The following is a 14,654-nucleotide window of genomic DNA, read 5'->3' as shown; positions in this document are numbered from 1 at the left end:
ATTGGCGGCCATTTTTTGCCATTTCATTTTATTATAGCCATTCAATTGTTCGGTCCTACCAGCCCACCCCACAGGGTCCTGTTTTTATCAACCTTGGATGGATGATGGGCTGAGTCAACCCCCCCAACCAGGATCCGAACTCACAACCCTCCGATTGCGAGCCGCTCACTCGACCACTGAGCCGCATGATGTGATGGCTGCAACTCCGCCACCACGGCTAGTTGAAGGGCAGCAGCAGCAGCACTGCGAGCAGGGCCACTCACAGCTTGTTAAATACTGCCCAGTCTTCACTGGAGATAGATGGACATGTGCTCGCCAACGCAGCCAGCAGATGTGATTGCTTGATCTGCAGTCTCTTCATTGTCTTCTCATTATCAGCTTGGGTTTCACCGTTCTAAACACACATACATATATCCATGGATACTCATTAATTACATTTTGTATTTGTTTTATTTATGCTTATTTATCGAGGAAAGCCTCACAGGACGGTTCTGCCAGGTTTCTACGGCAGGGGGTGGTGATATTGCTGTCTGTAAGCCCAGTTGAGTTATTTGCAGGTAATTTTTCAGAATTGGGATGTTTGGGCGAAACAGGATTTTGTCAGCTGTGGCAGGAAACCGGAGAACCCCGAGGAAACCCATGCAGAACAGAGGGAGTCCACACAAATTCAACACAGAAAGGTCGCCCCTGTCGGGAATCGAACCCAGGTACCGTCTTGCTGTGTGTTTAACTAAACTATTTGTTTATTTTATCAGGTGTAAGGCCCGCTGAGCTTTAAAAGCTTTTTTTTTATAAGCGACCTGGCCACAAATGAGAGCTCAACCAAGTGGCGTATTACGTAGAAGTATTTATAGCAGCCAAATAAACTAAAAGTACGTTGATTCTATGTGGAGGGAAAAACCAGAGAACCTGGAGAAAAATCCACGTGACTACTGGGAGAACATGTCAACTCCAAATATACAGCACGCGTCAGGGTCGGGATCGAACCCACGACATCCTGTATACCAGGCGAGGTACCGTGTTACCCCCTGCCGCCAAAAAAGAGAGAAAAAAGACGCATGGTACTATGCTCAAATTGCAAAAACACGAATGTGGGTGGCCGTACCGCACCTTTATGTCCACACCGTGGACAGCGCGTCCGTTCTCGACGATAAGAGAGAGCTCAGCACGGCGGGAATCGGTCTCCGTTGGACTCAGCTCACAGAAGCCTTGCTGCAGGGACGGCATGTACAGCACCGACTGGCCCAGCGCCCACTGCAGCTGCTGCTTCAGGGATGCTTCCTGCGTGGCCTGAGTCAACGGTGGATCACAACAATATTATGAAAATCCTATCCCGTGCGCATCGAGGCACCATACTCTGGTTTACCAGAAGGCGGACTAATTTTATCTCGACCCTTCTGCATGGGATAGAGTGTTGCCCCCTCGCATACATGGGTTTTCTCCAGGTGCTCCAGTTTCCTCTCAAGATTTATAAACACTCTAAACTAAACTTTTTATTTTACCAGGCAAGGCCCACTGAGTTATGTAGCTCTTTTTCAAAAGTGACCTGGACAGAAATGATAATATAATCAATGAAGTGGCTTATCAAGTGGAAATGTAGAGCAGCAAATACAAAAAAACGCACATTTCAAAATGTGGAGGGAAAACCCGGAGGACCCGGAGAAAAATCCACGCGACCACGGGGAAAGAGACACGCAAACTGCAAATATACAGGCGTCAGGGTCGTTTTCGAATCCACGACCTCCTGCGTACCAGGTGAGGTATTTAACATCTCGCCACCACGGCGCCCCATTCATTGGCAAAACTCATTAATTGGCTAAACACATTTTAATACACAGAAGATTGCACAGCTTGAGCTAGCACCTGCTAACCGCCTGGCTGCTGCCTTCCAGCTCGGCAATGGTTCCCTAGTTATTGCAAACGACACAATGTGCACGAACGACGGCGTCAACAACGACGCCAAACACCTCGGTTATTATTCATTCACGAGAAGGCAAAACATTACCCACCAGCTCCGAGGAGAGTCCGTTGCCCATTTCGGACTCGTAGGAGCTGCCGAAGTAAAGCCTCCAGACGTCGGGGACGGACGGCTCCTCTGCGGCGGGCAGCAGCTCACAGGCATCCAGCGAGGTGAGCGACGGCTCCAGGCCCGACTCGGGCCCCGACTCTTCGGAGCCGCCGCTAGTCGCGGGGAATAGCATGGAGGAGAGGCTGTCCGTCTCGCTCCCCGCCGTGCCCTCCTGCTGCGGCAACAACTCAGATTATTCCAGCCGCCAGGTGAACTCCAAAACAACAGCAGCGGCATCATAATCTTCATCGTCATTAAGTTTGAAGCTAGACCCCGTGCTTCTGTGTGCTGGAATACGTTTTAGTGCAGTTGTTTTCAACCTTTCGTTGGCTACTGTACCTACCCCTTGTTGAATTTCGTTTCAACCGAGTATACCCCCTTGCCTGAACCAACATGATTCTGAGAAATACATGTAAGAATAATGACCATTCTTGACGTGCTTACGTCCGTGGATGGAGTTCCTTTCCAGCTCAGACCCCGCTTGCTTGCCCATCGCCACATATATAACCTCTTGTTGTAACTGCTCTCTCGCTTGTCCAGCAGTTCCACTGCTGGATTATATTTTTTCGGCCTGAGGACGACCGTTTGTGTTGCGATCGAAACGTCGCGATTTATTTTATTTTATACCTACGTGACTTTACCAAAAGAACCAATGGGTAATAATGAACATCAATATTTTAAACTAACTAGCGAGTAACTGCAAGCAAATAACAAAAGTAAACGGACGCTCTACGTGCGTGGCGTAATCTGTTTACGCTCGCTGGTTACTCTTTGAAACCCGCATTGTTACAATCCATGCATTTAGAAAGGTTTTTATATCGTTCTAGGCTACCATATGGCTTAAAATGTTATCATAGTGATTTTCTATTGACAGATTCATATATGATTATTCACCAATGTATGATATATTTTCACACATTTATAAATCGCCTCACATACCCCTTGGGACATTGCCACGGACCCCCAGGGGTCTGCGTACCCCCCCGGTTGAGAAACACCGGTTTAGTGTGGCATGAAGCGTTTGAGAAACCTGTGCAGCACTGGAAATGTAGATAATAATAATATTGGGGCAAGTGCCGTTAGTGAGCACCAACGAAGGCCGGTACGTCACACGAGAGGGTGAGTGGCCAGCTCTGCGCCCGGCCGCCTTTCTCTCCCCAGTGCTCATGTTACACATCGCACCACGTACTTATTTGAGGCTGAGTCGACCAAGAGGAGGCCCAGGACCAGTTCAGATACTTGTCACTGGTGTCAGGCAGGTTTGTAGCGCAGCACGCAAACGACTACGCTACTATACAGGGCCACACTCGCAAGCATGAGTATTACCCGCTAAAATATGCGTGGCAAATATGAGTCCAACTAGCAAGGTGCGAAGTGCATATCCATGATTCATCATTGATTTTTGGGTCAGATCATGTAAGTAAAATGTGTGTTGTGCACCCTCCTCCACGTGAGACAGCCAATTAATAAAGTTGTCACATCAACACACGTGGCAATTTATTACTGCTTCAGCAGCCGCCACCGGTGTGACATTGGAGAGCGATCCACACATTTAACCCTTTCCCATTGCGATGACGTATGTGTATGTCATCCATATGGAATCGGAAGAAAAAATAATAAAAATAACTTTATTGGTACCGAGGCTCCCACATGGCTATGCGGGAGGGCGTGCAGCAGTTTGATGCCAGCTATCAAAGAGTGCAGTGGTCGTGTCGCTACAGTTATTTGCGGTGAGTACAATGTCTTTAAAAACGACGGCATAATGCCTCTCCAAATAAAATTAACGCTAACAGGTTACGTGTACCGAGATTCAGCGGTGAACGGGACACCCCACTCTGCAACTTGCAGACGTCTCAGAACGGGAAAGGGTTAACAACAGGGTTCGAGGTTTCTCTGGAAGTTACAACCGGCATCATCAGGCAGTTGCCACAAATGTGGAGGAGGGCTTTACGACACACATTTTACTCGCGTGACCCGACCCAAAGGTCGATTACGAATCGTAACATCGGTTGCAGTATCCTACATATTAACATTTGCACATCCCTTGTGAGTATGGATCGTTTCAGAAACTGCGTGGAAGAGAGACGCCGTCACCTTGTTGTTGTTGTTGACGACAAAGGCGTCGGCCTGCAGGCCGTTGATGGCCTCCATTTGGGCGTTGTAGAGCAGGGCCTTGAGGTCAGCTCCCGTGAACCCCACCGTCTGCTCAGCCACCGGCTGCAGGCAAGCGTCCTCGGCCAACACCAGGGGCCGGCTCAGCACGTGAAGGATCTCCAGACGCTCCTCCTGCACGGCGACCGGCAAAGAAGGCATCTTAGCCGGCCGGTGGTGGCTACGCTGCTACCACACGTGGCCGCCTGTAATCCAGCGCTGTGGACGCACAAATGTTGCTGTGAAACTCCCTTCCCGTGGGCGTTGAGGAGGAGCCGTGCCCTGGCTCGCCACAACAAAAATGTGGACTCCACCTGTTCCATCTGTACAGGATAAGAGTGTTGCCCCCGTGCATACGTGGGTTTTTCCTTCCTGGTGCTCAGGTTTCCTCTAAATGTAAACACTCATGAATTGGCCTAAATATGTAGAGGACCGCAGAGCTTGGGCAATTCACCGTGTGGCTGCCGACGCATTTATCTCTGGTTCCTTCTCGAGCCTCTTGAGTCGTTGTCTCTGTTCGTCAGTGAGCTAAAACTGTGCGATGCGATACAAGTTGACATTAGTATTATTGTAATAACAGCTATAGTGGGTTCACGTGGGGGATTGGCTTGCCGGTCCTGCTTGTAGCCAATAAGGGTCGAGATAGGGAGCGTGGGGCCGGCGTGATCACGGCATGTCATCAGGGGTGATTGGCCCAGCCATTGGGGCCCCAGCTAATGGGGATCCGGATAAGAGGCGTTGTCCCGGGAGTGACAGGGAACCATCGAGAACGGTCGAGATTGCCCATGGAGGATTGGCTGGGGGGACCACGTGACGAAGGGATTAAGAGGGAGGAGAGAGGGATGATCGAGAGGAGACGGGGAACTGAACGGGGTGAGAGCCACGCGCGAGCGGGGCTCCGGGTGCCACGTGCGCGGTGGGAGTTGTGGGAGTCTGCCGCTCTCCGTTGTCTGCCAGCAACGGAGCGTGTGGGAACAAGTGTACCGTGAAGTGAAAATAAAGAAGACCGATTCTGAATCCGTCTCCGGAGAATTATTACATTATTATTACAATTACTAGACGGACTCCTCTACTTACGAAAATTCGACTTATGAAGTTTAAAGATACGAACAAACCAGTCCGTATGTCCAGTTGCTTGTTCGAGTCGTAAGTTCAATCGCCACGCAATAGATGGCGGTGGTGGCATCTACATCTGTAGAATGTGAAGAATCAGTGACATCTACAGGAGATGATACAACTTTTAAAGCCATTCCCCGTGTTTCGTGCACGTGCCGTGCAACATGTTTGGAATTGACAGCAGTAAAGTTGGACTTACGAACAAATCGACTTACAAACAGACCTCTGGAACCTAACGTAAGTAGAGGAGTCCCTGTATATCGTAAACTATGCGGAACATCCGGCCGGCGGCTCTCCTGGCAGCGACGAAGGCACAACGGCTCAATGGCTCACCAGTGAGGGAGGTGGACAGAAGAGCGTTTGGTCGAGTCGGCCCGGACGCAGTAGGGCCGGGTCAATCAGGTCCGGGCGGCTGGAGGCAGCCAGCACATACACTCCTGCGGCAAGAATGTTCACCACACCAAACACGGGCATCGAAGGTAAACTATAAAACATATTTTTTTCATTTTACCAGGTGTAAGGCCCAATCAGCTTCATAGCTCTTTACTAAAAGTGATGTGGCGATTACAAATGATAGCTCACCGAGCTTATCATCGTGTGGAAATTTATAGCAGCCAATTACTCCAAATGCACGTTGGTTCTAAATGTGGAGGGAAAAACTGGAGAACCTCTAGCAAAATCCACGCGACCACGGGGAAATCATGCAAACTCCAACTATATTAGCGTCAGGGTCGGGATTGAACCCGCGACTTCCTGTATGCAAATGTGAGGTAGTTAACATCTTGCCACCGTCACGCCCCAATCAAGACGGCAATGAGGCGATGCGCACTCCTCTTTACAGCCCTGAGCCCTTATGGTGGGGGGGGCGAGTCTATCCATAGGACACCCAGTATTGACTTCCCACACAAAGTGGTTATTTCTTTTAAGGACCCCGCAAGGATGATGGGCCGAGTCAACCAACAACTAGAATGGTTACTTGCAACCTTCTGATTTTGAGCCGCTCGGTCTACCGCTGCGCTACCTGGCCTGACAACAATATTTTCGAACTGTTGTCTGTGAAGCACCACCACTCGTTGTGTCAGGATTAAGTCTCTCCACACGGCGACAAGCAATGGGGACTGTGGAGGGCCTTGAATGAACTAAAGGTGTGAATTAGAGTAAAATAATTAACACGTTTAATCAAGCGGGAATGCTCATCATAAATCCACCTCCGAATATAATTGGTGCACTAAACAAACAAGGTAAGCTCAGAGGTGAGAGCCCTGAGCTGGCAAGGATAAGATGGTTGGCTATGTACGGTGCGAAAGAAGTTCAACGTACATACATACATCCCGGGTTCGAACCCAGGCAGTCACCTATCATGAAACCAGGTTCTCAATGTAGCGAATTAATGGTTTCAGCACGGTCACCAGTGACTGTATTTGGCTAAATTAAATATCTTGGAATGAAATATCAGCTTGTCATGCAATGGACATTACTCTCATATGCAGAGTGGGTGGGAAAGTGCTTCCCTCACCTGTGTGGGCCAGAGGTCACTTAAACGGACCTCAGAGGTAGCTCGGTGATATCCACTTCCATGGAATGTTCTCTAACACGAAGGGTTGCGCTGATCTGTGAGGGATCCGAATGGATTTCTCCATCTCATGACTCCAATAGCAAATGGCATAAAATTGGGGATAAATAACTAACTTAAAAAAAAACACATTTTATTGCCTTCACGAAGTTACATGTGGATTCAAAGATGCAGCTAATCTGGCTGTGACGGTCCCACCTGATGACGGAGACTTGTGTTGCCTCCGAAACGTCGTGAATTTTATTTTTATTTTTGTTTTGTTTTATTTTACTTTCATTACTTTTAATGTTTTACCTACGTGACTTTACCGAAAAAAACCTGAGAATAGAAAAGAAGAATGGCTATGTTTAAGTGATAGCATTTTAGACGAGGCTGCTGATAGGATGGAATAATAATCGTCATGATCCATGGGCACATAGCCCATCGGTGTCCACTGCACATTTCGTCATTTGTTTCCACTTTCCCCCTGGCCGGAAGAGGAGAGTGTTCATTGTACGAGGGTAATGGCCCTGCTGAAGGATGCGTGCCGCAAAGAGGCCACAACGCGAACTTCATCGTTGGCCGTCTAGCGAGTGAACAAGGGAGCCGCCAACCCCCCTCACCGTGCAGTCCCTCCACGCCGTCCAGCTGGGTGAGCAGTTGGTTAACGACGCGGTCCGTCACGCCCGTGTTGTCGTGACCGCGGCGAGGAGCAAGCGAATCAAACTCGTCAAAAAACAGAACGCACGGCTTCGCGGCCTGGGCCCTGCGACGGACGAAATGCAACGAGGGGGCAGAGCGTCAATCCTGCGGCTTGACACTGTAAAAGCTACAAATTTCCACACAATAAGCCACTTCGTTGAGCTGTCATTTGTGGCCAGGTCTTGTTTCCGAGACCCACACAGCGTCAGTGCCGAACACAGATGCATTACTGAGTGTCGGGTTAGACCACGTAACGATTCTGTCAAATCACTATCGTAAGATTATTACGTGGCATACGCGCTTAACCTTCAACGCTGCAACTTCAACCCTGGTTGATGCTTGGAAAACCAAATGGAGTTCACAAGAAGTCACAAGTCACAAACCAACATCTCGTGACAGACCCTGGCTTTGATCGTCCGTGAAACTTACAGGGCCACTACCCCAAAACCACATCCACACAAACCACGGCAGCAGACACGGATACCTGATGCACAAATGGAAAATTTTAAACTCTCCGTCAAAGTGCGACTGCAGTCACCCAAAACAGAACCATGGTACGTGGAATGGACTCAAAGCCCGATTAAAAAATACGACTGGAACTATAATTTAACATTGCGGTTGGTTGAGAAAGATAATGGCTTCAAGAGTAGCAGAGTGCTTGCGCAATGCTCCTGGGCTCTCGGCTCGTTGAGTCACGACGAGCTGCTGAGCTGCTGAGCTGCCGCAATGCCGCGCTGCTGAGCTGCCGAGCTGCTGAGCATCGACGCACATGCAGCCACACGGCCAGACAAGCTCACCTTGCACTCACCATACAAGGTGAGCTTATTCCAATGGATTGACATTTATTTTCTATTTTCCTCGTTGTCCACTTTTTACGCTACGTTACGTAACATTTGTTTTCATTGCCGGGAGTGTTTCACCTTTAAATTTGGGGGTTTCATTTCGTGCGGAGCACACAACCCTGCGTGCCACGTCCATATGATTTATACGATGCTGCATTATGAATGAACGTCAAGCTTCACCGTTTAACCTGGACCCTGTATTTCCCCCGTGTGTTGATGGGAAAGCAGTGAAGTAAACACACAGCCAACATTCAAGGCAGAGCAGTCGAAGCGAATGATGATCCACCACTCACTGAATCGCTCCAGCCACTCGCTCACCACCAGCCAGTCGCCTCCTTGTCACTTGCCTGTCGCTACTACCATGGTCACCGTTCTCGTGGACTTCACTCATCGAGTCCTCCACCAGTGTGGAGGACTTTGGTCTATCAGGCGAGCTATTTCGTGCCATTCACACTGTGTGCCACCCAGCCACCCACTCACCCCACTGCAGCTCAAAACACTCCTACTGACTCTTTCTGCTTCTTCCCTCACAATACTCCACTTTGGGATTTACCTCTGATCATCCCTTTTACCATGCCGTTACCATGACATTGCTCAAGTCAAGTGACGTACGCGTTAACCCGGATTGTTTTTTGCGACCTCAATAGTGCCCGTTGGGTGTTGTCCACTTGACGTTTTTGACATTTGGGCCTGCGCTCAGGAACTGTGCATTTGATAAAAAAATACAAGAGCCACGCGTCTCTGTTCACCTCTTAAAAACGTCCCTGACGGCCTGCTCGCTCGATCCCACGTACTTATTCAGCAGTTCCGGGCCCTGCCAGGGAGGCAACACCCGCTTGGTTACACCCCACACACAGTGCCGGACAACACCGCATTCGTTCACATTGTACTCATCTCGCGCAAATACCTACGTCTTTGTCGGCAAAAAACATCAATAACCAGCACACGCCACGATTTTAATATGGCCCAGCATTTTCCGCGACTGGGGACGCGATCGTGGCGACATGATCTACAAGTTTAACGCGTCGGCTTTCGCGACCAATATTATCCACAATAGAAGTTTTTGGGTTAGAATGCGTGAACGTAAAATATAATATACGTTCTAAAAGGCGTGACGACGAAGTGCCTTAACGCACGAGGCGCCCGTACCGCCGCCTCACCTTGATGCTGATGAAGTTCATGCCACTCTCGTGAGCAACCGCCGCGGCCAGGAGAGTCTTCCCCGTGCCGGGGGCGCCGTACAGCAGGACCCCCGTCTGCTGTCTGATCGGGAGCCTCTCAAACAGCGCAGGGTACTGCACCCAGTGGCACGCAGTCGTTTAAACAGTAACCTGCCACTCTATCGTCATTCTACTGGACATATGTGAAAAATTACTTTATAACTCATCAGATTCCTCCAGTACATTCACAACTCTTCTTATCCGCAACCATATTATACCGGCGACTACTGTTATCCGCAGGACCTAAAGGGTCAATGAAATCCTATCATCCGCCCCACGATTCTTACTACGAACCGCGATCATCCGTGTACTTCCCATACTGCATTGCGTAACAGCTATCTATTATCCTCTACATTTTTGTGGATAAATAGAGTCGATCGGCAAATCCCATTATCTGTGGCGATGGAGCTTAACTTGTTTGCTTATTCCAGATTTCATTCCTTACAATATAAGGTGTGGATCACATTTCCTCTGTAAGGTACCAAAGGTTAATGTGAGATTTCGCCAATACACATTCACCCATGACTCTGTGTGTAACTGGATTAATGTGGCTTCCCTTAGTGAGAGTGTCAATACTAAATAACTAAAACTATTTTAATTTTACCAGGTAAGGCCCCCCCACTGAGCTTTATAGCTCTTTTTCAGAAGCGACCTGGCTATCACAAATGATAGCTCAACGAAGTGGCCTATCACGTGGAAATTTGTAGAAGCCAAATACTCTTCACACATTTCTAAATGTGTACGCACGTACACACACGTGCACACACGCGCGCACACGAGTGCACACGAGCGCGCGCACGCGCGCACACACGCGCACACACGCGCGTACCTTGACCGGCAGCTGCACAGTGTCCATGAGCACCTGCTTGACGGCGGCCAGGCCGCCCACACTGTCCCAGCCGAGGCCCGAGGGCTCGTGGAGATTCGCATTGCGTAGGGAGGACGGCGTGAAGCCACGCAGAGCTACCCTCAAGTCCTCTGTGCTCAGATTTAGCCCTGCAACGCACGTGTGCGTGTGTAAGTGTGTGTGTGTACGTGTGTGTGTACATGTGTGCGTTTGAATGCGTGAATGTGGGGAGCGGTAGAGTAGCGGTTATCGCGATGCGCTACAAACCTGGCAAGCCGAGTTCGATTCCCGCTCGGACTAATACCAGTGATGACTATCTGTATCTTTCCTGGGCCTCCCCTAGATCGACTCAGCCTCAAATGAGTACCTGGTGTGGTGTGTAATCATCACCACTCAGGAGACAAAGGCGGCCGGGCGTGGTGTTGGCCACCCACCCCCTCGTGTGCCGTGCGGGCCTTCATAGGTACTCGCTAACAGCAATTGCCCCAACAGTCTGTTACAGGCTATACAGGGGATCTTTGTTTTTGTGAATATTTAACTTATTTCGCAGCATACGTAGCCAACCATGCTAATCGAAGGTGCAGGGAAGGACAACAAACTAAACACAAAAAACAGTTTAAAAGAAATTAGTTTCCAATCTAGATCTAAAAGCGTATAGCGCCAGCGGCTTCCTAATATCAGAAGAGCGTTCCAGACGGCCGCAGAAGCGCATCTGACAGGACGAAATGCAGTGACTGGCTTTGTTCGATGGCAAGCCAAAAGATGCTGCGAGGATGACTGGAGTTTGCGTGATGCTCCTTGAGGAGATCAGCGAGGTGTTGTGGTTCATTTGTGGTAAGCACTTTGTGTGTAAAGAGTGCGACCTTATAAAAGGAAAATGTCGCACATCTGATAAACTTGGTTATGATCATTTTTCCACAACTTATCAATAATGCCAAACGCACGCATGGCTATAAACGTGATTTGTTAATTGATCATTGGGTTAGGCGACATAATGATCTAACCCTCCACCACCCGACGCAGCCTAACAAATAAAATTGTCAAGTGTTCGACTGTGTAACGGGCCAATTATAACTTTTTTCACCATACTGACTGGTAAGTTGTGGAGGAATTCCCATGACAAAATGTAGCTGCTTGATACGCGAAGTTCTACTTGAAACTGTGTCAAGCATCGTTAGGTTAGAACCCAGGAAGTCAGAATAAACAGGTGTCCTGACATCACAGGAAAACCAAGCAGATTTAGACGAGATATTAACCAATGCCAATTAATGTAATCTAAATTTGGGCAAAATATTGGCTGTGAAAACCTATGCTACTATTAACCTCTTACAAAATTATAATTTCCGTCATTGTGCAGAACATATGAGAACAAACTTGATGAAAAGCTTTCGTGACTGCAGGATTTCATACTCTTAGGTTCTTACGGTAACGTCGCGTAGATAGTAAAATAAATAACTAATAGATCACGACGTTTCGATCGCAACAACAAGCGGTCGTCCTCAGGTGAAAGAGGGTTTGAGAGAAACATGCCTCTGTGAGGATGCATTATAAAGAGGGGGAGGGGAGGCCGCAAAGGGGCGAGAGGGTGGGGATACAATTCAAAGAGGGCTTGGGTGAAAGAGAGAAAAGAAATGTTCCTACCTACATGACTTTACCGAAAGAACCTAAGAGTATGAAATCCTGCAGTCACAAAAGCTTCTAATCAAGATTGAACCGCCTCGACGGGGAGGTTTTCCACACAACTCAGACATAATTTTAACCGAGAAGATGGATGCAAAATTTAGCAATCTTTGGAAGGACTGGATCAACCAGGTAGGGTGTTAACTGTTGTGTTAGCATTACATTTCCAAATGTTAAGTTTGATATCTCGGCTTCCTTGTCACATTTCTTTTCTCTCTCTCACCCAAGCCCTCTTTGAATTTTATCCCCACCCTCTCGCCCCTTTGCAGCCTCCCCTCCTCCCCCTCTTTATAATGCCTCGTCACAGAGGCAGGTTTCTCTCTTTCACCTGAGGACAAGCGCTTGTGGTTGCGATCTATTATTTATTTATTTTCCTATCTACGTAACGTTACCGAAATAACCTAAGTATATAAGAACAAAATCAAGAATCGGCCAACACACCTCCCTGCACACATCTGTCCCAAGGAAATTGTACGCATGCTGATGAGACAGTGAATGTAAAAACCGGTTCCAGAGTTTTTGCTCGTGTCGAAACCAATGCTGGTGAAATTACATACTACCAGGAAGCCGTGGTGCTGGTGAGATTTGTAAAAAAAAATTGTACTTGTGTTTCTTACGTCGAGACACAGATATGTTGAGGAATATTTCCTGCTTACAGTAAAACCTCGTTATATCGGTATTTGTTCATTCGTAATTGGGGATAATTTGGCACGGCTGCGCTTTCGGCAGAAAAATTGTGTATTAGTAATTCGCCATGAGCCGAATTGCCATACCGAATGGTCCAAGTCCAGCATACACATGGAGCGACGCCACGCGCCACAACCAAAACAACGACTCAGTCTGGTGACGGCAAGCGTGGTGAGTTTCAATGCAGACCCGTCGCTTTGAACTTTACCTTGTTTATGCACTCTGTGCAAGCCAACTCTCTCAGAAATGTCGGCTTCCTTGTCACATTATAAAAGACAAATAGTTCACTACTTTAGCCCACCGGTGTGTGAGATATCATTTTAATTTTTTTATTGTAATATATATTCTATTTAATAATACAATTTCTTATAGGGGAAACAAATGCCAATGAACAACAATTGAATGATTACCAATCCATTATATAATTACAATACCCTCCTCGCCTCGAATCACTGCACCAGATTGAGTTGAAAGATGACGTCACCCTGCTGCTGGATGATGCTGGATGTAATTACCAGCGAAACGTCGTACTCAAAATTGTAAATGATGTTGATTCACTCTTCAACACACCGGTGGGCTGAAGTAGTGAACTATTTGTCTTTTGTAAACGTGACACATGTTTTACTGTTTAGCCGTGTCGGGTGGTGGAGGGTTACGACACATTTATAAATAACGCGATCTAACCCAAAAAAAAACGTTATTATGAATAATATTGGTCGTGAAAGCCTACGTGTTAAATTGATTTGTCAATAAACCGATCTCCATGTGGGGTAAATACTCCTCCGGGATTAACACGGCACCACTGCATTGTTGAAACATCGGCAACAATCTCCTCACGATGAGTACGCGACGGCTGCTGCGGCGCCGCTCAGCCGCTCGTGTTGCTGCAGATGCCGCCCCCCGGAGCCACCGGGCCACCTCCTGCAGTGTTTGCAATTCACGCGAGCGAGGGTGGGGGCCAGCCAGCGTCAGTACCCGGGAACGTGAATAATGCAGCGAGTGAGCACTCGCGGTGCGTTGCCGCTGGTAACAGAGAGAACGATGCGATCCATCGCACGTGCGTCCAGTGAGATACCGCTTACACCGCAGTGCGGCAGTTCACTTCGATTCTGAATTGAAAAGGGAAAACTAATGTCTAATGCTCAAGATATTTCAAGATCTGTGCCAAAACTGCTAACTGGTTTTTACAGTTTTTTCATGCGGTTGCACGTACGGTGAACTTCTTTCGCACCGCACGAAGCCAACCGTGATAATTGGAGGTGTCGGGGGGGGGGACAACAAACACAATTCACAATCCCAGCAAAGTCTTAACCTAGTGAGTTTAATTGCGGGGTAGCAGCGACTTTAATGTGAAAAGATGCACGCTGTGTTGATTGGGCACTTGCAATGATGAGTCGAATATCCGAGTTGAAATCTTTGTGTAAACTTATAAATGGGTCATAGAATTTCTGTGGAACCAAATCCAGCAATTAAAAAATTATAGGAAAGCCTTACCGAGTCTCAAGAATCGTTTTCAGGAGGGTCCTGCCAAGTTTTTCGCAGTCGTGGGCTATGTTGTCGCTGCTGCTGGGTGTAATCCCAACTAAATAATTTACAGGAAAATTTTCAGCATTGGGATATTTTGTCCAATACCAGTAACATTAAAAAAAGATTTGTATCTAGGAAAGTAAACTGGAGAACCCTGGAGGAAACCTTATGCAGCACAGGAGAATATACAAAATCCAGACAGAAAAGGGGACCGAGTTGGGAATAAAACCCAGGCCTTTATCGCTATGAGGCACGAGTGCTT

At 48.0% G+C, this 14,654-nt stretch overlaps 1 protein-coding gene across 1 annotated transcript in view; it reads right to left on the bottom strand.

Annotated features, from left to right (window-relative positions):
• Positions 1-14,654, bottom strand: part of PEX1 (peroxisomal biogenesis factor 1) — a 54,802-nt gene that overhangs the window by 3,457 nt on the left and 36,691 nt on the right. Inside the window, exons 15-23 of the mRNA XM_078865834.1 lie at positions 10,481-10,647; positions 9,592-9,726; positions 9,181-9,245; positions 7,511-7,653; positions 5,669-5,772; positions 4,163-4,354; positions 2,010-2,240; positions 1,111-1,290; positions 264-394 (exon numbers count right to left, since the gene is read on the bottom strand). Of these exons, the coding sequence (XP_078721960.1) occupies positions 264-394; positions 1,111-1,290; positions 2,010-2,240; positions 4,163-4,354; positions 5,669-5,772; positions 7,511-7,653; positions 9,181-9,245; positions 9,592-9,726; positions 10,481-10,647 (1,348 nt within the window). The remainder of the gene's footprint in view (positions 1-263; positions 395-1,110; positions 1,291-2,009; positions 2,241-4,162; positions 4,355-5,668; positions 5,773-7,510; positions 7,654-9,180; positions 9,246-9,591; positions 9,727-10,480; positions 10,648-14,654) is intronic.

The sequence above is a fragment of the Lampetra fluviatilis genome, chromosome 21 (genome assembly GCF_964198595.1).
Source record: "Lampetra fluviatilis chromosome 21, kcLamFluv1.1, whole genome shotgun sequence".
Taxonomy (NCBI): domain Eukaryota; kingdom Metazoa; phylum Chordata; class Hyperoartia; order Petromyzontiformes; family Petromyzontidae; genus Lampetra; species Lampetra fluviatilis.
The sequence above is the reverse complement of the archived record's forward strand: the minus strand, read 5'-3'. Positions and strand labels throughout refer to the sequence as shown.